At 29.1% G+C, this 24,372-nt stretch overlaps 3 protein-coding genes across 4 annotated transcripts; 2 read left to right on the top strand and 1 right to left on the bottom strand.

Annotated features, from left to right (window-relative positions):
- The first annotated feature begins 2,927 nt into the window (after nt 1–2,927).
- LOC8268047 (peptidyl-prolyl cis-trans isomerase FKBP13, chloroplastic) lies at nt 2,928–5,898 on the top strand. 2 transcript variants are annotated; one of them, XR_001536022.3, is made up of 5 exons: nt 2,928–3,421; nt 3,509–3,601; nt 3,771–3,853; nt 4,582–4,650; nt 5,567–5,638. XR_001536022.3 is itself a non-coding variant. In XM_015725964.3 (5 exons), exons 1-5 carry the CDS (start codon nt 3,023–3,025, stop codon nt 5,629–5,631), a joined length of 687 nt encoding a protein of 228 aa, XP_015581450.1. In that variant the 5' UTR covers nt 2,930–3,022; the 3' UTR covers nt 5,632–5,898. The 2 variants fall into 2 exon arrangements, 1 of the variants encoding a protein (XP_015581450.1); XM_015725964.3 differs by having other exon boundaries at nt 2,930–3,421; nt 3,771–3,831; nt 5,567–5,898.
- Nucleotides 5,899–9,511: 3,613 nt separating this feature from the next.
- Nucleotides 9,512–10,469, top strand: LOC8268050. Its single transcript, XM_015725963.3, has 2 exons — nt 9,512–9,864; nt 10,202–10,469. Exons 1-2 carry the CDS (start codon nt 9,645–9,647, stop codon nt 10,330–10,332), a joined length of 351 nt encoding a protein of 116 aa, XP_015581449.1. The 5' UTR covers nt 9,512–9,644; the 3' UTR covers nt 10,333–10,469.
- A 1,752-nt stretch (nt 10,470–12,221) lies between these two features.
- On the bottom strand, nt 12,222–13,471 carry LOC107262129 (receptor-like protein 46). Its single transcript, XM_015725961.2, has 3 exons — nt 13,350–13,471; nt 12,876–13,281; nt 12,222–12,560 (listed from the first exon to the last, which is right to left on the bottom strand). Exons 1-3 carry the CDS (start codon nt 13,469–13,471, stop codon nt 12,222–12,224), a joined length of 867 nt encoding a protein of 288 aa, XP_015581447.2.
- Between the last annotated feature and the right edge of the window lie 10,901 nt (nt 13,472–24,372).

Consider the following 24,372-nt stretch of genomic DNA (forward strand, 5'->3'; position numbering starts at 1 on the left):
TACTCATTTAATCACTTTTAACATATTAATTTTTATTTTAACTTAATAAACACATAAATATTATTTTTGTAATTTCTGAAACACTTTTTTAATTTTAAATTTAATCTAATACATACATGAGCTTTGTTTTGTAATAACACTAAAACACCTATGCATAATACACAGAGACATATTGAATACAATCACGTATCAAAGAGTATTTAAATATCACAAAGAATACAAATTGAGATATCTATTAAGTTAAATTACAAATTAAGGTGTTAAAATGACCAAATGGTTGAAATTCAGGCATCCAAATATGTGTTTTTGACATTTTTTTACTATTATTATTATTTATTTTTACAGAAACTGAAAGAGCTGTGAAATATACGACATAAAGACAATAAGATTTGCAGGAAAATAACTTGAACTTAGGACTTTTTTTTTATGTTATTCTATTTAAATTAAATGTCAAATATTATTTATTTATTTATTTTTATCTCGTAATGTAAGTGATACAAATTATACCCCAAAGGTAAGATAAGAGAAGTGAAAGAAAAGAAAAGGAAAATAAAGATGAAGTATTGAAGTGAAAGAATTAAGTGGACACTTCAAACTAAACGTATTAACATGAAATATAGATTTAAGATTTATACGTATAGAAATTAACATGACAAAGACATTGTTTGACTTGTGTTGCTTTGCCAATTATATCTAATTTTTAATGATTAATCCAAGTCTTAATCAATTTAATAACAGAAATAATTAATTAATTTGTTTCTAGATGGATGTTGAGACTTGGCAAAATCATTTTCAAAAGCAAGTTCTTTATTATAGTTATTATGCTTAATTTAACTATTCAATGATTTTTTACCTTCACCAATAGGCACTTTTTTGCATTTACAAAACATAATCAAAACCATTGATTGGTCCAATCAAAACTCCTTCAATTATAAAATTATTGTTTGAAGTTGAGTCAGAACTTAGGTCATATCCATTAAAATTCCAAGCACTTTCTTCTTCTTCTTCTTCTTCTTCTTCTTTTTTTTTACCATAATTTTGTTTTATTTTTAAAAAATGCTCAATAATGAAAATCAATTATGAATTCTAGCCTACCTTTTAATTTTAATTATCAATTGAGTGTTGCAAATAACTTTGTGCATATAACAATTATAGACTTCATCATCATATTTTTTATAAATTTCCTTTCTATTTTTTTTACTATTTCAGTGTCTTTCTTCTTTAACACATTTTTTTATATTAAAATTAGATATAATATTAACATAGATCAACGAGGCATAATAAAGAAGAAATTAACACATGAGATAATAAAAATATCTCCAATAAAATTTAAATTTATAAAATAAAATTATCATATATCACTGAGTTACAATTATTAAAATAAAAGTGATAGTAGAGCGATCCGTAATTATTAGCGAAAAAATATTAAGTTGAATCTTTAACTATAAAATTAATGTACTAAAAATATTAACATATAGAAAACTTTAGAATTTTTTTAAACACTAAACCTTGTTTTCTTATCGTCTTCTTCTTCTTCTTCATAACATTATTATTATTATTATTATTATTTTTTTGAAAAGTTTTTACAAAAAATTTAAAAATAAGTATCAAATAATGAGTTAATCTTTTCAAATTTGGATGGCATATAGCTTTTGAGCATGTGAAATATGAAAGTAAGAAAGAGGCTCATGCTCTTGCACAGTAAAGCTATGAGTCTACATTATGAAGCTTATAATCATGAACGACTTGACTCCATTCCCTCATTCTTCTCTCATTCATAATTTCTTTCAATTCCAGTTGAAGATTTCATACTCTGCTTTTCAAATATATAAGATCAATTAAAAAGTCAAATGATAATTGATTTTCTAATTATTCTTTTTAGTTTCCGAGTAAATTTATTTCAGCGAGAACTGAATTCGACACTCATTTATATATATATTTTAAAATAAATTTAATCATAATAAAATATTATTTAATTGAAATACAAGCTGGTAAGATAATTATGATTTAAAATCACATAATTTATACTGCAATTATTATATAAAATGGCCATATTCTAAATGAATTAAAATTTTTCCTCAAATTGTTTTTCTTTTTGAGTTTATTTACAATACTTGCAATTACCAACTTAAAAACTAAAGTGTCTTTTTTCCTTCTATAGAGCAGATGGTATTTCTATTCAGTTTGCCAATTTCAAAAGGGGCTTTGCAAAACTAGATTACTGCAAAATTAAGTTATTATTTTCTAATTTTTAATAAGTGTACACATTTTTCTATGTTATTTAATTGATTATGCGAAGTTTTTATTTAGCCACATATATATTTAAATATTTAAATTTTATTCATTTAGTTATTTTAATATATGAATTTTTAATGTTAACTTAATACATGTTTTTAATTTTTTGGGTGATTTTTAAACACTTTCTAAACATGACTTCATTCAAGAGGTCTAGGTGTGTATAAATACCGAAATATTATTAAAAAATAAAAATTCAAATATATATTAACTCAAATCAAAAATTAAAAATATTTAAAAGTTACAAAATTAGAATTTAGGTTAAATTGAAAAGTAAGTGTTAAGATGGTTATATGATTAAAATTCAAACTAAATATATACTTTTACCTTTTATTTTTTTAATTTTCTTTATAATATTGCATTATTCACTTGCTCTCACATAAACCACTATCGTCAGTTAATGTTAGAAGAGGAAAGAAGGGGGTTAATACTAAATAGTACCATGATAGAAACATCACCCTTTGCCACTAGGCAAGGATTCATTTTGTAATTATGTGAAGTTGAAGTGTATAGAAATATTGGGATATAACAGAAAAGAAAAGATATTGGGCTCAATCTTGGATTATTAGTTAATGAAGGGTAAGGCCCAAAGGTATCTTCCAATCCATGAATATGCAAGTGATAGTTACAGATAGGCTGTTCTTGCCAGTCCCACCATTAACAATAGTGAAGAATAGCAGAACCCAATCTTGTTCTTACCTCTTTCCAAAAATCTGGTTTTGTGGAGATGAACTCTTTAACATTCTCAGTTGGGAATTATAATCATACACCCACAAAACTCAGAATATCAAACACATCACTACCAATTAGTAGTAATCCTGACACAGCACAGCCACCATCAAATCTGAAATTCAAATCCTCAGCCCATAACCAGGAAAGCTATAACTGTCAACAAAAGGCAAGCCAAGTAAGTCTTCTGAAGAGAAGAGAAGCAATTGGTGTTGGGTTTTGTATAGGCCTTGTTGATGTTCTTTTGCAATCAAAGCCAACTGCAGCAGCTGAAGCAGCAGCAGCAGCAGCAGCAGCAGGAGGTCCATGTGAACTAACTGTTGCTCCTTCTGGCCTTGCCTTTTGTGACAAGGTTGTGGGAATTGGCCCTGAGGCCGTCAAGGGACAGCTTATCAAGGTAAGACTTGCATTCTTTTCTTTTTTTTTTTCCATTGTTTGTTACAAAATGTAAATTGACATTAATGTAAAAGATAAAATGTTGCAGGCACATTATGTTGGGAAATTGGAGAATGGAAAGGTCTTTGACAGCAGTTACAATAGAGGAAAGCCTCTCACATTTCGTGTAGGTGTTGGTGAGGTATGTATATTACACCACTGTGAATCACTAATACATCTCAGTACTACCCAGAGTCGTTCTGTTAATATTTTGCATTAATTTATTTTCATTAGATTTTTGCAACCCAGATTTTGGTTCAGATTGATGATTGTTTGAGAGACTTAGAAATGATTTTTGATGAATTCCTCAGGTGATCAAAGGATGGGATGAAGGAATTCTTGGTGGTGATGGAGTTCCTCCTATGCAAGCTGGTACCATTCATTAATAATACATGTAGGGTTAAATACTATTTGCCATAAAGGTTTGGTCCAATAGATAAATCGGTCCTGAATTTTTCTTATTAAATTAATACTCTTTTTAGTTTTAATAAAATTAACTACTATTCTCTCTATGTTAATTTCAAGACTAAATTTATAATTTGATCCTTAAACTTATTACTATATATTAAACTCGTATAAAATTAATTTTATTATCAAATTAAAATAAAGTCTTATTTTTAACACAAGTTAGTTTTAGTATCCTTCAAAAATAATAACTTTTAACTTTATTTTATTTAATAATTCAAAATAAAATTATATAGTAATTTAATAATATTTTTAACGTGTTTAGATATTTTTAGAATTAAATCATACTTAAAAATAAAAAACTAAATCAAGTAAAAGAATATTAATTAATTAATTGTGATTGATATTAAAATTAATTTATAATAAAGATTATTTTACTTTATTTTGATAAAAGTTTCAATTTTGAACAAATCTAATGCTTAATAATAAATTCAAATTTCAGATTGTAATTTTAGATTACTAGTTTAGTCATTTAATAACACAAAAAAAAATAATCGTTAGTTTTATTAAAACTTAAAAGGGTGTTGATATAATAAAAAGATATAGAGAGTGACTTATATATTAAACAAATAGAAAGAGTAAATATAGTATTTATCGGTACAAGTACAACCATGAGCCAAATACTTAGTTTTCTACCTTTGTACTAATAATATTTAGGTGGAAAACGCATATTGAAGCTTCCTCCAGATCTTGGATATGGCATCAGAGGTGCTGGCTGCAAAGGAGGTATGATTTTTCCATCTTCAAGCTGACAATAAATTCTACAACTTCATGTTCGACTCCTTGCACTCGTGAATCACTCATGAATTTTTACTAATGAATTAATTCCTAAAATATATTATTAATAATTTAATATATAAATTATAATTTTATATCTTTTACTTATGGTAGTCATAAAAATATATATTTAAATTTATAAGTTAAAATAAATTTATAAATTTTAGTAACTATATTATAATTTTTATAGTAAATATTTTCCTTTTTAATAAATTAATAACTAATTTAATTTATAATTCATATTTATTAAGTTCATTTCACTCAATTAATCTCGTTTAAAGCTCATGAATTATAAATAAATATGACAAACTTAGTTTAGATTTGGCTAAATAATAAAACGAGTTAAGGTTCAAGTCGGTAAAAATTTGACTTAACTCGGTGTAATTAGTCTAATAAGGATACTAATTATACTCAAATCAGGACCAGTCCTCAACTTATGCTTAATTTTTAGACCAAAATCTTTATCTTTCTTTTTATAAAAAAAAAAAAAAAAACTTAAAGCCTATTTTTTCAGACCCTTCTCTTTTTTTGCCTAGATTTTTCTTTTGTCCTCCTTTCTTTAAAAAAAAAATCTAGATTCCCATACTTTGTTGCACCAACCTATCATAATTAAGGATTTCTGATGTCTCAAAAAATATATAAACATGCATACTAAATTAGTTATCACTATAAACATATTCATTTAGTAGCTTTTTAACATCTAAGTATAATAATTCCTTTTCTACAAGTGGGAAAATCAAGACAAGCTCGAACTTCAAATCCACCTTAAATAAACATATGTATTACTGTATTAAAGTTGTGGGTGTACTAACCACAACACGTTTGTCTGTAAAGAAGATTATTGACATAGAAGTTAATAATGCAGGGTCATGCATCATTCCTCCAGACTCAGTGCTCTTGTTTGATGTGGAGTTCATTGGAAAGGCATGAAATGCCAGATCTTACCACCCCGTGTACAGCATAATATTGAGATTTAGTTGCCTTTCTAATTGCCTGGGAAGAGGATTATATATATATATATATATATATATATATATAAATATTTATTGTTTCATAGTATTCTAAATCTTACTTTAACTCGAAAAGAATTACTTGTGTGTAATTTTGGAGATAAATAGAGTTGGTGATTGTATTTGATAAATAATTGCTCTTAAATTTTGAATAACATTGGTGATTATATTAAGTTGTTGCTCGATAGATCAAATGTTTCCAACATGTTCAGGTTTCCTATTTTCTCTGGAATGCTTCCACTAAGATGATTCCTTGACAAATTTAGAATTCGCAATGCCTTCAGGCTTGTTAGCTCATCAGGAACTTCCCCTTTCAGATTATTCTTTGAAAGATCAATGGCATTCAGTAATCTAATGTTATGGTTAAATTCATATTCTCTTCCTTTTGTCACCACAATTATTTGCTCCTTGAAGTAGGCCAACCGGTACTGAAAGACATGATAGTATTGCTGACTGCTGTTTACATAGACTAAGGCAATCCAATTGCCAAACAGCTTGGGATCACTCTAGAAAACTTATTGTGGGCAAGATTGAAGAAATGAAGATATGAAATATTGCAAATTTGTTATGGTATATGTCCGACAAGTAAGTTCGATCGAAGGCGGAGCATGAAAATGGATGATTCGTTTACTCCTATCTATGAAGGAAACTGTCCTGAAATCATGTTTCCTCCAAGATCGATGCTTGACAACACTGAACAATTTTTCAACGAAGATGGAATTTCACCATCTAGATTGTTCTTGCTCAATAGTAACATTCCAAGTGATTTTACATAACCGAGTGAGCTAGGGATGCTTCCTGATAAACTGTTGTTTGATACATCCAGAACCCACAAAGATTCCAGAGTTTCCCAACATTCAATGATTTTCCATGAAGATCATTGTTCCTTAGGGAAAGAACTTGCAAATTTACCAACTTACAAATGGATGATGGAATTGTACCATTCAGACGATTGTCAGAAAGATGCAAATTTTGCCGTCTTGGCATTAGTTCACCAATATTTTGAGGGATAGTCCCTGAAAATAAATTGTTATAAAGATTCAGCTGTGTTGCATTTGTTGACCAAAGCGGAAGAAGGCCTTCAAATTCATCGGAACTCAAGTTCAACAAATCAAATTTTGGATATTCTAATTTGAGTGGAAGCTTCCCCTTGATGTAGTTACTAGATAGATCGAACAAAATGACTTGAGAAGATAACTCAAAAAACCATCCCTCAAGTATGGTGTCAGAGATGCCAATGTAGTTAAGTTTCACATGATCAAGTTTATTCTGAACTTGTAGCCACATAGGAAAGACAAGACCAACTTGATAATGTACAAGATTAATATACTTCAGCCTGAAGGGAGGAATCCACTCATGACTAACATTAAGCACCAAAGCCTTGTTTGGATCAATTGAAAGCATTATAATCTCTAAACTACTGAGATTCATTAGGTGGGTTTCTGTAACACCTTCTCATGAATTGGCCTTAAGACTCAAGTCTATTAGGTTTGAGAGCTGGTCAAAGCTCTCAAGGATGCTTCCATTCATCTTGTTAGAGTGAAGATAAAGGAGTTTCAAGGATGATAAAGTTCCAATGGTTGATGGGATTGAACCCCAAGAAGAACTATATGCAAGGTCAAGGTGTTGCATGTTTTTTAAACTGGCAAATAAATCAGGCAACCCCCTAATGAGCTCATTGGAATTCATATCAAATGACACCAAGCTTACAGAAGGGCAAACTGAAAAACCACTAAGAAATTCAAAAATCACCCGAGTAAGTTTGTTTGCAGTAAGTTTCAGGTTCTTCAACTTGCAAAGGTTCCCCAAAGACCTTGGAAAGTGACTACCGATATTATTTGAGGTCAAATCAAGGTCTTCAAGGGCTACCAAATTGCCAAACTCACTAGAGATAGAACCACTAAAAGAATTTGAGCTAAGATCAAGCTTGGTAAGGCTAGTAAGATTAGACAACCAACTGCATATTGAAGAGTTGAAAGAATTTTCTGAAATGTCAAGAACTGAAAATGAAGTAAAATTAACAAATGAAAGAGTATCAAGAATATCTTGAAGCTCACATTAAGGTAAATGCAACTCCAACAAAGGAGGAATCATATTGATTGCATTTGACCAAGCAGCTTTCGTACTATTGGTTCTTATAAATCCCATGTTAAGGTGCTTTAAAGAGGACAAACCAGAAAGCCATTCTGGATTTTTTACATTCAATCCAGTGCCACTAAAGATGTTATATGAATATCCATAAAGATCAAGATATTGCAAATCAAACAAATTGCCAAGAAGAGAAGGGACTTTGCTAGTAAATGACGAAAAAGAGAGATTGAGATATCTTAGATTCTTGAAAGAACCAAGAAAATTAGGAATTTGTAGCCCTTCAAAATTGTTCAAATTTAAATCCAAGTAATTCAAATTCTTTAATTAAAATAAAGATGAATTCAAATTCCCACTTAAGCACAAACTTTTATATTCAGCAACTTCATTTTCTGTCAAAAGATAAGCATCGAGGGTCTTGAATCAAAATGGGTTTTTAAGATCAAGCTTGACAACATGTCCTATTTAATTATCACATGCAACGCCTTTCGAGTTGTAGCAATCCTCACCAACCCAAGTAGACAGCCTACTAGAGGGGTCTTGAACACCATTCTTGAAGGCCACAACAAGTGCGGATCTATCTATGTTAATGAACTTCATTGCTTCATGGTATTCTAAATCTTACTTCAGTTGGAAAAGATTTAGTTTTGTGTAATTTTTGGAGATGAACAGAATTGGTGATTGTACTTGATAAATAATTGATCTTAAATTTTGACTTTTACCAATTAAAGGCAGAGATTTTTAGACCTAAGAATTTGTAATTACTCTTCATATTAAATATTTTGTGTTTAAATTGAAAAAAATTAATAATTTTTTGCTTGTGATATTTAAAAAATTAAAAATATTATTGATGCAGCATATAAATTGTCATCTTAAAATCAACTCTCATAGTAATATATAGTTGTGTTTTGATTTTCTTCTTACATTATTGGAGTGGGGGACTTGCATATAGATGCTAAAGTGAGTGTCTTGTTGGATGGAGGATTTGTTCATGTAAATTTCTTTAAGGAAAATGTGGAGTTTATTTTGTGAATTCTTTTGGATAGCCTCTAACTCTTTCTTAGTCAGGCTTTGGCAAAATAGTTAATAAAAATGTATTATTCGTTATTAATATATTTGCTTGCGGTAATTGTGATCTCTTTGACTTTTTTAATAAAAATAAATTATAATAAAAATTAATAAAAAACTAATGAAACAAAAGAAAAGTAAAAATATAATGTGCAGCTCTAAGAGAAATAAAAGAGTTTCTCTAACTAAATTGTTGAGAATTCTATTTATATTTTTTTAAATATAATATAAAGCAAATATTGAGTATGTAATTAATTTTAGCCCCGCACATTTTAAATCCTGTGTCCGCTCCTAATTGTGATCAGTATTATTATTTTATTTTGTTTTTATTAATATCATGCCACACCAAAAATAATAAACTTAGTAAATGAAAACTTAAGAATATAATCATAATATATTATTTAAAATCAGTTAAATAAAATAAAAGTTAATTATTAAAACAGTAAAATTATTTTAATTATACAAGTAAATTGAGAGATAAACTTTGGATTCTTACAAAAATATTTTTATACAAAGAAATTTGTAAGAAATATATTATAAGTTTACAACTTTTCATGTTAGAGGTTATGCTAATCCTGTAAAGAAAAAGAATATCCAAGCGACCAAACGAACCAGTAATTCTGTCACCGTTTAAACATAAAATCACAAAAACCCTAAAAGTTGCAGTTACATAAATAAAACCCAAAAAATTGCAGATAGGTCTAACAAAGAGCGGAGGCGCAGATTGAACAAGAAATCGAAGAACAGGAGAAGAGAACAGAAAACAGAAAACATAAAATGGCAAAGTCATTGAGATCGAAGAGAGAGAAGAGGCTAAGAGCAATAAGGAGAGATATGGTAGAGCCTTATTACGAGAAAAAAGACGCAGCAAAGCTTGCTGCTATGGAAACTGCTCTTTCTGCTCCCAAATTGCCTGTGTTTAAGCCAACTTCTTCTGCTTCTGCTAATGCTATGGACTTGACTACCCCTTCTATTCCTACCTCAAATGCCAACATGGGTATGCCTTTTTTTTTAAACGTTATATATATCTTATGCAATTTGTTTAACATCCATTAGCTTTACAATGTTATTCTATTGTTTGCTACTTCAATTATGTGCCTATGCTACTTCAATTTATCGAATATATACTTGTTGGTTGCCTTTTGGTATCGGGAAGCTTTGCTGCACAAAGAAATTGAATTATTTTTTATGATATTTGAAATTATTGAAATTTTTAGTGAAAATAACAGGAACCCAAATTAGTATTCATATATTGAAAAGTGTTAGTGCTCTGGTCTTATTTGCACTTGCAAGTATAATGAACCGATCTCGATGTTGGTTTGGTCCTTGAACAGATGTGGAAATGGATGATGACAATCAGACTAAGAGTTCGTTGAAGCCTGTAGGGAAGAAGCTAAAAAAGAAATTCAAGCTTGCAAAACGCAACCGTCATGGTAAGGGGAAGATCAGGAGGAATCATATTTAACTCTGGAAAATGTTAAGGATTTATGTGTTTATTATGGTCTGATACGAAATTTTGATTGGTCAATTTATATGGCTGTTATTTGTTTGAGACTAGTGTATTAAATTCTAATGTTATGATAATTTATATAGTTCAGATTATGTAGGCGTATGTGGAATGGATGCATAAATGCTGTTTCTCTTTTAATTAATGGCAGGGCAGTGTACAATACCTCAAATCCTATTATGCAAAAAGCATAAAAGCGAATTACCAAAACTGGGCCTAGACCTGGATAGTGAACATAATATTAGACATTGTTACCTTTTAGTTAGTTTGTGCTTTTGTGCTTGCTGCAAAGAGAATAGGCATATGACTACCAGATATTTGTTCATGTTCTTTCATTTGGTAGAATTTATCAGGATTTTGAATTTTATGTTGGCAGATTATTTGATTGTTCCCTCATTTCATGCCACAAACATGTTCTCGTTCACCCTGGTGAAACTGGTGGCCGAAATGTCAATTATTTTAGCATTCTGTGCCTGCAAATGATTAAATTCCTTAAACCTCGACTTCTTTTATGTGCATGAAATGAATGGAAAGATCAGTAGCAAACTGATTTTGGCATTAATTGTAATTGCATCCAGACGTGCTTATATATTCATGATGGGAAGCAAGGGCTAATCATTATTAGGTTTCCTACAGGTAGTTTGCCAATAGAAATCTTTATTACAATGTCTAGTTGTTAGCCATTGGAATTTCTTTGGGATATTAAGCATAATAGTTCTTATTTTTTGTAAATAAACTTGTAATTTTATGCAAGTATAAAAGAAACAAAGATAGATTGAAAGATACACATGTGGGCAGTAACACAAAGAGTACATACTGTTATGTGTGTTGAGACATGTACCTTCCTCACTTGTAATCTCAACTTATCTCCTGCGTTTTCTTCCTGTGCGTGTGAGCAACATTCACCGATGCGCATGCTACAATGTCATCTTTCACTTTATTGAAGAATCAAAAGTATGCTTGCCTCCAAGATGCTTTTATGATTAATGTTTAGCATGCTGATGTAGAATGAAAGCATTTCACTTCTCTCATCACCATCATGGTGCGCTTGGTCAGGACCATTTGAAGATGGCATCTGACCAGTTTTATCACCAGTGTATTTTCGCATTAGCGGTAGTGCAAAGAGCAAAGATTTCCTTCATGTTTGGATTTGTCTTGAAATGTTAGAAATTGATTTGACAGAATTCTTCCAGACAAATGGTTAAATGGTACAGGTTATTTAAGAATGTTAAACCTGACAAAGTTTTCAGGAATGATGATTGACAGTTGTTCATTTTATCAGATTCTTGAATTAGAATAAGCTAGATATCATGTAAATGGAAGTGCAGGCTGCAAAAATGTTGGACTATCTAATCTATTTCCTATGTAATATGTTCCTTGCTCTTATGATCAATGGCTTCTATCAGCTTTTGGAAGTCTGTCAAAATCTACCTTCTTGTATTGATCGTATTTGCTGTTTACTGCCTCTTTGAGCACAGGCATTGCTCTTGTGTATTTGCATTATGATCAAAGTATTCTCGTATCCACATAATAATGAAATTTTTTCCTTTACCCAAACACAAAACTTGAAAAAGAAAAATAATTATACTAATTCTGTTGGCATGCACTACATGATTCTATCACAGAGAAGGTTTCTACAGAAAATGAGCCTTCACATTTTCTAAATCAAAACATGTCCATGGTGTCAATAACTAAAACTTTTCTTTTTTCCTCCCCTCATATAATTTACAAGAAGTACACCAGAAAACCCTACAATAAAACCAAGTCCAACACTAACGTAGAACTCTGGAAACATAAAACCAAGTCCAAAACCCTATAGGAATCTTTTTCGATAAGTTGTTGTAGGACTAGTCTAAATGACTTAAAAATGTTAATGAAGACAAGCTTTGAGGAACTATCCTAGAAAGGTTGTTGCTTGACAGATCAAATGTTTCCAACATCTTCAGGTTTTCTATTTTCTTTGGAATGCTTCCACTAAGATGATTCCTTGACAAATTCAGAACTCGCAATGCCTTCAGGCTTGTTAGCTCATCAGGAATTTCCCCTTTGAGATTATTCTCTGAAAGATCAGTGGCATTCAATAATTCGATGTCATGGTTAAATTCATACTCTCTTCCTTTTGTTACCAGTTCTTGAAGTAGGTCAACCGGTACTGAAAGACATGATAGTACTGATGACTGCTGTTTCTATAGTCTAAGGAGTCAAATTAGCTAAACAGTTTGGAGTCACTCTATAAAACTTATTATGGGCAAGATCTAAGAAATGAAGATATGGAAGATTGCAAATTTGTTGTGGTATATGTCCAACAAGCAAGTTCGATCGAAGGTGGAGCATGAAAATGGATGATACATTTACTCCTATCCATGAAGGAAACTGTACTAACAACATGTTTCCTCCAAGATCAATGCTTGACAACACTGAACAATTTTTCAATGAAGATGGAATTTCACCATCTAGATTGTTCTTGCTCAACAGTAACATTCCAAGTGATTTTACATAACCGAGTGAGCTAGGGATGCTTCATGATAAACTGTTGTTTGATACATCCACAACCCACAAAGATTGCAGAGTTTCCCAACATTCAATGATTTTCCATGAAGATCATTGTTCCTTATGGAAAGAACTTGCAAATTTACCAACTTACAAATGGATGATGGAATTGTACCATTCAGACGATTGTCAGAAAGATGCAAATTTTGAAATTCATAAATCCCCTTAGTAAGTTTGTTTGCAGCAAGTTTTAGGTTCTTCAACTCCAGAGACCTTGGAAAGTGACCACCAATATTATTTGAGGTCAAATCAAGGTCTTCAAGAGCTACCAAATTGCCAAACTCACTAGGGATAGAACCATTAAAAGAATTTGAGCTAAGATCAAGCTTGGTAAGGCTAGTAAGATTAGACAACCAACTGGATATTGAAGAGTTGAAAGAATTTTATGAAATGTCAAGAAGTGAAAGTCAAGTAATTTAACAAACGGAAGAGTATCAAGAATATTTTGAAGCTCGCATTGAGGTAAATGCAACTCCAACAACGAAGGAATCATATTGATTGCATTTAACCAAGTAGCTTTCGTACTATTGATTCTTACAAATTCCATGTTAAGGTGCTTTAAAGAGGACAAACCAGAATGCCACTCAGGGTTTTCTGCATTCAATCCAGTAGCATCAAAGATAAATATCCATAAAGATCAAGATATTGCAAATTAGACAAATTGCCAAGAAGAGAAGGGACTTCATTAGTAAATGATGAAAAAGAGAGATTGAGATACCTCAACTCTTGAAAGAACTAAGAAAATTAGAAATTTGTAGCCCTTCAAAATTGTTCAAACTAAAATCCAAGTAATTCAAATATTTCAAATAAAGCAAAGATAAATTCAAATCCCCACTTAAGCACAAACTTTTATATTCAGCCACGTCATTTTCTGTTAAAAAATAAGTATCAAGGGTCCTGAATCAAAATGGTTTTTTAAGATCAAGCTTGACAATATGTCCTGTTTGATTATCACATCCAACGCCTTTTCAGTTGCAGCAATCCTCACCAACCCAAGTAGACAGCCTACTAGATGGATTTTGAACACCATTCTTGAAAACAACAAGGGCTTATCTTTCTATGTTAATGCACTTCACTATGGAATGTCCATTTCATAGTATGAAATGGAAGAAAATGAGAAGAAAGAGAGAGAGAGAGAGAGAGAGAGAGAGAGAGAGAGTAAAGAAGTCAAGAGAAGATTGGCAACCATGCTTGATAAGTAGTGGTGTAGTAGCAATCTTATAATATAGCTAGTGTTCAGAGTTTAAATTACATAGATTTGATTTGATTTGACTCCCAACCGTGTATGAGAAGAAAAGGTGACACTGGTTTTACACTTAGGACATTGACATTCGCATGGAAACAGAGTGGATTATGAATGTTGCAATGGGTCAAAAAGAGTGTACACCATTAAAAATAAGTGTTAAGAAGGGATTTTTTTTTATAAATGATTTTAAGTCACAAATCTTACTATTATTTATTAATGTGTAATTGATGCATTAGGTTATTGAGTAAGTGAAACCATAACGAATATATAAACATTTCATCAATATTTATTTCAACTCTTATACACATAATATTTTATGTTATACTTTATAAAATCATTTTTTAATTTTAAAATATTAAAAAATAGAGTAAATATATTATATGCCATATAATATAGTCGGTAAGTTAATGTAACATTATTTTATAATAGTGATAAGTTCTTATAATATAATTAGTGGTAGTGGGAGATTAGAACTGGCTCGTTTGACTTTAAGTATAAAAGTATTAATCAAATTACTCTTAGAGCATTTTCAATGTATTCTTTATATATATTAAATTTTTTATTTTAAACAGTTCTATATAAAATAGTACTCCAATGCACTCTTTATTTTTTAAATATAAAATAGATAGTCAATTTGACTCTCTATATATGGAGAGCCAAATTTCACTCTTTACTCTATATTTAATAAATGCACTATAAATTTCGATATATTTAACTTTATATATTTAATTTAATTAATATTTACAATTTTTAGTTTTTTATTAGTATACATTAAAAAAAGAAAAAAATTAAAATTATTAATATTTATGAAAAATAAAATATAAAAAATATATTAAATTTTAAATAAAATATTATATTTTTATATATAAATATCTATTAAAATATTCTTTATAATAGAAATTATGCTCTTTATTGGAGATGCTATTATGGGCTACAAAACTGTGTTTCTTTGAGTTCCAATACAAATTGGATAAAAATCCATAAGTTTACCCTCAAAATAATCAACCATCAACCACATGTTATCATCTCAAAAAGCTCCTATGTACTCATCTTTATTTTATTTTTTAAAAAAGATATTTATTTGCCACTGTTAAATTTCCAAAATAGAAAGATTTTCCCTATAGTCAAAATCAAAACTCATGAAAAGAAATCTTAAAAGAAAATACTAATTTAATGTATATATTACACCATTGTATTTTAGAATGATCCATAAATTATTTTTATAATATAAGGGCTTATACAGTAGGTACAAGTCTTTTTAGAGATACATAGCAGGTATAGAAGATCTAGGTTTAAATTTTTTCTTCAAAATTCAATAATGATATAATACCCGGTGTTTTCAAAATAAAAAAATAAAAAAAAATAAAGAAAAGAATAATTTTTTCCCTTCCATTTTCTTTCCTTTTCCCCCTCTCCCTTTCCCCTTTTCTTTCTTTCCTTTCTCCCTTTCCCCCCCTCTCCCTCCTCTCTTCCTTCCTCCTTCCTTCTCCCTCTCCCTGTCGATTTCGACTCTCTCCCTCACCGCTTGCGCCACCCAGCCAGCTCGCCGCTGTCCAGCAGCTTTTCGCCGACGCCGACCGAAGAAAGAGGGGTTGCCTTCGTCGTTCAGCCTCTTGCCGGCGTCTTTTTGGCAAACTGACGTTGGAAACAGACTCTTCACCCCCGAAAACTCCGGAGATAATAAATATTATTTTACTGAGAAGACTGCAATAGTCATAGGATTATTTGATTTTAACTCACTCTTGAGACTGACAGTCTCAGTTTTATTTTTCAGATGACAGTTAGAGTTCTTCGCCGTCCTGCATTGTGACAGTCTAACTTCTTCTTCATCGGGCTTATTGTACAGAATCTGTACTTTCATATTTTTAGTTATTTTATACTCTAGACCTTTCGCAATAGAGTACTTTTAATTTATTATGATTATTCTGGTCCATGATGGACATGGGATGTTATAAAGACCAGTTAGAATTATTTATGGTATGTCAGTCATGATTAATGATATTTTATTTGAATTATTGGTCAGTAAGGCTTACTACTGGATTCAGTGGCCTTAAGCCTACCCATTCTCTAGTGCCGGCCACGGACCCACAGATCGAGTCGCAACAAATGATAAAAAAGAATAATCAATAAATATGGAAATCTCTCTTCCTACACTGTGATCAGACCTTCTGTACATTCTATATTGAAGTGAATAACAAACCCTAACTTTTTTTTGAGAAAATACAAACCCTAATTTTATGTATTAATGGGATTTAATCTATTAAAGTTTCAAAACTTTTTATTTCAAATTATGGAGTGAACTGACAGCCCTGGCCAATACAATAAACAAAAAACAATAAAATAAACTGCATCCATATCATTAGTGCAATTTTTTTTATATGTATACCCTAAAAAACAGAGAAGACAGCTCATTTAGCACACATGAGAAATTGTTAATATTTTATATAGGAATAAAGTCTAACTTGTCCATTCATTTTATTGTTCGGATTTAATTTAGTCATTTTTAAAAAATTTAGATATTTTAGTCCAAATTTTACATATTTAGTTCAAATTAATTTTATTTTTTTTATAAAAATAAAAGACTAACTCACACACTTCCTAAAAAGAGAGTGGATAGAATGAAAAATAAAAAATATTAATTCTTTTATATTAAATTACTTAAATTAAGAAAATATATTGATATTTAAACAGAACATAATAAAAAATAAATATTGCTACAGTATTCTTACTCTTTTTTTCTTAATAATAATAGTGAAAGAGACAATTATATAAGTAGTGGTACTGAGATCAGTGGAGGTAAAAACAGTTCCAGTGAAAATAATAGTGGCAATAACTACTTATTGCTTAATTACATTAATTGTATTAAAATTATAAAAATAATTTTTAATTAATATTATAATTTTTAATTATTTTTTATTTCAAGTCACTCTCTCATTCTTTTTCTAAAATAGAGTTAATTTGAACTAAACATACAAAAATCTGGGCTAAAAATTTTATAAATTTAAAAAAGAAAAACTAAAATGAATCTATGTAACAAGGTTAGTGGTGAAATTGCACTTTATTCCTTTTATAAATCCTATATTGGCAACCTTTATCATTTGCCTTTTTCTAATGTGCACCTGTTTTTTTTTCTTTTGTGTATTTAAGAATTTATAGCCATTAGATTTTCATCTTTTAATCTTAACCCTTAAATTATATTATATGCTACTTGCTGAATAGGTAAGTAAGAAGAAATATACTAAATTATAACCTTCACAACTGGTTACCATGCTTTTAACAAGAGATTACATGAGAACTTCTCTTGCTTTCTCCTTCATCTTCTTTCTTTACAAATCTAATGTAATACCCGTAATTTTTTCTTTAATAAAGATAATATTAATAATGATTTATAAATTAGTTTTTATTTAAATTAATTTTATTTTATTTTTATTTAGTTTAAATTGAAATAAATTAAGTAGAATTTTAATGTTAGACAAATAAATGAGTTATTTTTCTATACCCAATTAGTTGGATCTTTAAGAAATTAATTAAGCAAATTATTTAAGAAATAAATTATATTTTGGTTATTCAATTTTTCCCAAATGTATATATATATATAAAATTATATTGGAAAATTTTGTAAAAATTTGTAAAGGATGTTTTTATGAAAGAATTTTTGGGAAAATTGGTATTTTAATTAACTAGTGGTATTAAACTTTAAGTTAGAAAATAGTTAGAAAATTGATTAATTAAATTAATTGTGTGTTAGGACTAAATTGAAAATTTATTTTAGAATGAGGATTAAAAGTATAATTTTATTATTATGGGGGTTTAATGAAAATTTGTAAGTTTGATGTTTTTGTAAATAAATATGTCGGCAGGGTATATATGTCATTGTGTATTTTCAATAATTCTAATTTGGCCAAATTAAATAGTTAGGGGCTTAATTGAAAAGATAAAGAAAAGTTTAGGGATTAATTAGAATTTTTGCATGATGAAATTGATAGTAGTTACAACAGTTGAGGGACCAAATGGTACGAAAGAAAATTTCAGGGACCTAATGTCGATATTGAAAGAAAGAAAAGAGAAAAGAAGAATCGGGAGAGAGAGAGAGAGAGGAAGCCGGATAAGGAGAATAAGGGGGGTGCTGCGTCGTCAAAGGCCAACCTCCGGCGCAGGCAGAGACCGGCGTCGGCGGCAGGAAGCGCGAGGAAGAGGCAACGGCTTCGGCGCTTTGGCCATCTTGGTGGCGATCGACTCCCCTCAGCGAGAGCTTTCTTTTGGCGGCAACGGCGACACCAATGGTGGCCGAAAACGGAAGTTCGCTGTGAAGAGAGAAAGTAGGGGCAGCCAGTGTTTTCGGGCTTTTCCGGTGAGCTCCGGCAAAGGATGGATGATCGAAGGACCTATCCCGATTCTCCTCAGCTCAAGCTTCGCAGTGGCACCGGTTTCGTGGCAATCGGACTCCGTTTGCAAATCGACGGCCGAGATCGTCCGTAAATCTCTCAGGATGATCGGGGGTCGGATCGGAAAATCGGAAGCAGGGATCGTCATCAGCGTGTCGTTTTGAGTCCGATTGTGTGTTCGGATCGTCGATCGGACTCGGGCGGCTGGAGGCGAGTCGACCAAGCAATCAAGCATCTCGGTAATTTTTCTCTGGCCCGTTGATTTTGGAATTCTCTAGTTTATTATATGCTTGTTGATTTGTGTTGAGTATTAGATAATATTTGTGTGTAAAAATAATTGTTTGTCAGACTTGCTTGCCATAGTCGTGAATTGTGTTGTGTGGGGAAGTCGAGAAAAATAGTGAAAGTCTTGGGGACCCGACTCCCCTTGTATTAAATTGTTGATTATTTGAAGTGCTTTTCTAGCAGGTCCTCGACCCGTTTTACGGGGGGTAAACGTCTGTGTTTTAGGGGAGGTTCTGCCGAATTTTTGGTAGAATTTACCCGAGTCAAGATTCTTAGACAGTCAGTCCTAGGAATCTAGACTTATAGTTAATGGTCCATTGTTTCAGCGTTTTGATAAATTATTTTTCCGTGATTAGATAATCCGTCTGTTCGGCTCGGAGCTAGCAGGTCGCCAAAGCTGTGAGTTAAAGTCATATATCGGTTATGCACGTGTCATACATAAATTTTTGATTTGCTATCGTGATTATTTTATTGCAAGTTTAATTATTAATTAATTATTATTTATATGTATTATGCTTCTTATATGTTCTTCCTTTATCATTGATTTTATCATTGCATGATAACTCGGGATGGGACGGTAGTAGAATATAAGAGTTTGATAAGTGTTCCGGTATAAATCCGAGAGTGATGGAAAAGGGTAAATAAGTAAATTTAAAAAGAAAAGATTAGGACTTGCCCTGGTCGAGCATCGCTCTCTAGGCTTAGTAGAGTGTGTTTGCCAGAGTAAAGGTCCCTGGTCGAGCATTGCTCTCTGGGCGCCGGCTTATTTAGAAATCTAAGTGACCAGACTGTAGGTAAGGTTCCTAGTCGAGCTTTACTCTCTGGCGCCAGTATTATTGGAATAAGAGAGCCGAAAGGCTAAGGCTGATAGTGAACATTAAGTGACCGGACTGGAGAGCATTGCTCTCCGTGATTGTTAGTCTTTCTGCGGCTCTTATCTAGCAACCCGACTCCTTCATCATCGGGTGATATAATTGATTTGGTATGTTAAATCGTAAAATCTTATATTCTCCGTATTAGAAATAGTAGCCTTGTCAATTGTAAATTATTATAGTTTTCGGGACTTGTCTAATTCTTCTGGCAGACCAAATTAAATATGTGGAATGTAATAGTAAAAAAATTGTGACATCAAAAATATTAGATGATTTTATTTAAGTCAGTGAGTGTCAGGCTTAGTACAGGATTCGGTAGCCTTACGCCTACCCATTCCCTAGTGCCGGTCACGGATGCACAGTTGGGGTCGTGACATCTAAATTATTTTCTAAGATTTATGGTTAATTAATTGAGAAAAACTCAATGAAGATACTGAAAATTAATAAAGTTTTCTCTCTTTCTTGCAAAAGAAAAAGATAAGAGATGGAGTTCCTATCAACAAGTTTATTTAGAACTAAACAATTTTGATTTGTGAATTGATTAATTTTGTTCATCAACTTCTAATATCCCACTAGCTAATTAATTTTTAAATTAAGTCTCTACCAACCACCAGTATAGCTCACTTAAGAAGACATGAGGAGTGATTTAACACTAACTCTACCATTAGAATAAAATTAAATCATATTTAGGTATTAATATTTTAATATCAGTGAATAAAGGCTACATATTTTGAAGACAAACAAAGAACAGAGCTATTTAAAAAAAAAATAGTAACTCAATTTTATATTTGTTTGGTATTATTTAGGGAAAAGAAACTGATCCAATTTATATTAGAGAAAGTGTAGTGCTGATTTTGCCAAAAATGATGTGTTGGTGGTGGTGTTGGAAAAAAGAATTAAAGAAGATGATGGCTTGAGATTTAGTAAGATTAATGGGTCAAATCTTTCATAGGTCTTATTTACTCAATTCTGTATTTGTTTAATATAATACTAGATTTCATAACATAAAGTTTTTTTACAATATGAAATAAAAAAAAATTAAATTGTCATATTTATAGAATAATAAAATAAATAATTGAATAAAATTATGGTCTTTATATTCATTTATATTCAAAATGAAATAAACTATTTACGGGAAAGCGCACCCAAAATTTTATTTTTATAATTTTCTTTTCAAAATTTATTTATTTTTAAATATTTTTTTTAGAACTGCATTCTAATATTATTTTTTAATATTTTATTGATATTTTTTTATTATGTTTTTGTTATCAATAAATATATTTTAAGATTTTATTTTAATTATATCTTTATGTATTTTAAGCTCTATTTGGTTTATTATAGTATATTTTTTGAAACACACATCTTCATGTCATCAAAACACATTAGTTATTATAAATAATGTAATATCATTCAATTCAAAAATAACAAACATAAAGATATAAAACAAAAACAATAAACAGCTCATTTGACTGACTGTAATATAAATTAAAAAAATCATATCCTATTGGTATCCTATAAGTATATTTTTAGTATCTTTTTGCGGATAAAATTCTAAAAAGTAAATTCATAATAATACAATTTAAGATAAATTTTTCTTAATGTTTTTTAGGTATATTTTTAGTATTTTTTCTGACGAAATTATAAAAAAAAATAAAATGATCTAAAATAAAAACTGAATTCATAATAATACAAATTTAAAATAATATTATTCTCGTATCTTATAGATATATTTTTAATATTTCTTTCTGACGAAATTTTAAAGATATAAAATGAAAAATGAAGGCAGAATAATATAAATCTTTTAAAAAATATTCTTTGTATACCTTATAGGTATATTTTTGATATATTTTTTTAACAAAATTCTATAAAAAAATTATTAAAAAGTAATTTTTTAACCGTAAAATTTGATTCTTTAAAAGATAATACACAATTTAATTACATATAAGCCAAGTATAATGCAATAAGCCCGTTTTAATAATTTAAGTAAAGTCTAAAACATATAATTTAATAAGCCCATTATAATCACTTAAGTTGAGTTCAAAATATATAATTTAATAAGCCTATCTTAATCACTAAACTTGAGCCCAAAACACGTAAGTAATTTGTCACATGTTTTAATTAAGGGACCCACTAAAACTTAAGAATCCGTATAGAAGGTTAATTTTATCCTATATTAGGTTACAAGTTGAGGTGCAAGAAATATTGGACAAAAATGTCAATTTGCCTTTCCGAACTTATGTGCAAAAGTTATATATATCTAATTTAAATTTTTTTAGCAAATAGCTTTTTATATTTATATCTAAGAGTTAAATACATTCAATTTAAATTTTTTTTAAAAATAAAATAATATTAAATTTTTAAATTTTAGTTGAATTCTAAAAAAATTAAAAATAATTTTAGTTCATTAATAATTTTTTAAATTTTAATTTTTTAAATACGCTCTTATATAACATGTCACTAGTTGTATTAGTAATTAATGAAACAAATATTCTTTTAATTTTTATAACTTAATTAAAACTTAAAAATCAAATGTTATTTTATTTAAAAAAATTAAATTATGTGTATTTAACATTTGGACATAAATTCATAAGATTATTTACTAAAAAATTTAAATTGAATGTGTTTTACTCTTAGAAATAAGTTTTAAAAAATATTTACTAAAATTTTTTTAAATATATTTGACTATTAAATATAAATTCAGAGGACTAATTGACTCTTTGCAATACTTGAAGAACTCTGATAAACTGAATTGACTAAAATTACAAGTTTCTGTAATTTTGTTTGGCTATTTGACTGCCCCTTGCACTGCTCCAAAAGCGAAGCCATTGCTCATTTTGGTTTATCGTTGTCATGCAAAATATTTCTATGCACAAAATATGGGTAATATATATATATATTATATATACGCTTACTATAAAGAAATTTTAATGTGGCAATAATTTTGACATAGTATATAGACTTAATAATAGTATGTAATTTATTATATTTAATTTATACTATATTATTGATCTATTTGCTAATAAAATATATTCATAATTAAATAATTATTCTAATTCTACAATAGCATATTAGTTATATTTTATTATTAATTAGAAAATATTTATAATTAAAAATAATAGCAATAATTTTGCTTATATATAATTTATTATTAGTCGAAGTTTACGCATGAATTTCTTTAGATAAACGTTCAGCTTTAATTTTTTGAAATTGCACAAATATTTTTATTAATAACAATCTGCACAGAAATGACAAAAATCTTAAATATGATTTTGGATTGGATATATAGAAAGGAAAACCTTAAAAGGTATTTATGGAGACTGAAAACTTGCATGTCAAAATTTACGATTTAAGATGATGTACAGAAATGGAAATGAAAAATGTAAATATAATATTAACACATAAATATGAAATTCTTTTAAAAATTAAGAAATAAAATATTAGGAAAATATTTATATATATATATTTATAAAGAGTAATTTAATACTTATAAGTCATGTTAATATCTTAAATAAAACTTAAATAGATAATAATTGTTTATGAAAACTTAAAATATAAAAATAGAAAATGAATATTCTAGATTTCTACTTCATCATCGACTTTATCATAATATAAGCTACAAATTAGATACATTAATATAATTAAAATATAATTGATTATATAATAAATAATATATTGTATGATTTGTCCACTAAATTACTAACTGATATTTATCAAAGTATAAAGCAAGAGAAGAATAATATATATATATATATAAAGACGTTTAAATGTAAAATAATTAAGAATTAAAAATATTAATATAATAAAAGAATATATAATAAGACAAAGTTTTAAAGTAGGAAATTCAATTAAATGAAAAAAATTTCTTAAAGTTTCCAAAAACAAATAAATGTATAAAAAAGGATAGAAGATATTTTTTAAAGTTCTTAAAATTTGTCCGAAGGTTTACAATATTAAAAATTTTATTGAGCCACACATGTAATAGTTAAATGTGTTAATCCATTATTTATTTAGCCAAAATTAAAGCGATCTAAGTGGTATAGAGTTTTATAGTTAATGACATTTGTACTGCATAGATACTATAAGCAATATTTCTAATTTGATTAGGGGTCAAATTAGAAATATTGAATATGAAAAGTTATGACTTTACAAAGGATTATGATCAAAGAGTTGTAACTTTACAAAAGGTTATTATCAAGAGTTATGATTTTATAAAGGATTATGGTCCCCAATTGTAAAAAATCTATAAATTCTCGTTCATTTCCATCAAAAGAGATAATTTAAGAAAATCTAAATAAATTCTATAATTGGAAGAACAACCTCTCAAATTCATCTCTCAATAATTTAGTCAAGATCATCATCCATAATCAAGAATTCTATGGATTCAACAGATACGCTTTTGCTATGTATTTGTTCTCTCTTGAATCATTGTAGGATAAAATAAAAAATTAATTAAACTGTTTTTTAGTGTGTTTTTTTTTTTTGTGAAATTATTATCATACTTGTTATTTTAAAGAATATAAACATAAATAGGAGAATTAATTTACTCATCATTTGAAGTCCAAAGCATGTTTAATAAAAAATACGTAACCCATTTTAGAGTTTCTATGCAAACTAGGTGAGTCCTTTGGATGTATGCGACAAGGATTTCGATGTTCGTGGG

Source organism: Ricinus communis, chromosome 4 (genome assembly GCF_019578655.1).
Source record: "Ricinus communis isolate WT05 ecotype wild-type chromosome 4, ASM1957865v1, whole genome shotgun sequence".
Classification (NCBI taxonomy): Eukaryota; Viridiplantae; Streptophyta; class Magnoliopsida; order Malpighiales; family Euphorbiaceae; genus Ricinus; species Ricinus communis.

Excerpts from the sequence above, each read along its gene's own strand:
- LOC8268047 (XM_015725964.3), top strand. The coding sequence starts at position 3,023 with ATGAACTCTTTAACATTCTCAGTTGGGAATTATAATCATACACCCACA. Across the intron at positions 3,602-3,770 it reads TTCGTGTAGGTGTTGGTGAG|GTGATCAAAGGATGGGATGA; the intron begins GTATGTATATTA and ends TGAATTCCTCAG. Across the intron at positions 4,651-5,566 it reads AGGTGCTGGCTGCAAAGGAG|GGTCATGCATCATTCCTCCA; the intron begins GTATGATTTTTC and ends TTAATAATGCAG.
- LOC8268050 (XM_015725963.3), top strand. The coding sequence starts at position 9,645 with ATGGCAAAGTCATTGAGATCGAAGAGAGAGAAGAGGCTAAGAGCAATA. Across the intron at positions 9,865-10,201 it reads TACCTCAAATGCCAACATGG|ATGTGGAAATGGATGATGAC; the intron begins GTATGCCTTTTT and ends GTCCTTGAACAG.
- LOC107262129 (XM_015725961.2), bottom strand. The coding sequence starts at position 13,471 with ATGGAATTTGTAAGAATCAATAGTACGAAAGCTACTTGGTTAAATGCA. Across the intron at positions 13,282-13,349 it reads AATATTCTTGATACTCTTCC|TTGGTTGTCTAATCTTACTA; the intron begins GTTTGTTAAATT and ends TTCAATATCCAG. Across the intron at positions 12,561-12,875 it reads AAGCATCCCTAGCTCACTCG|AAACAGCAGTCATCAGTACT; the intron begins GTTATGTAAAAT and ends CTTAGACTATAG.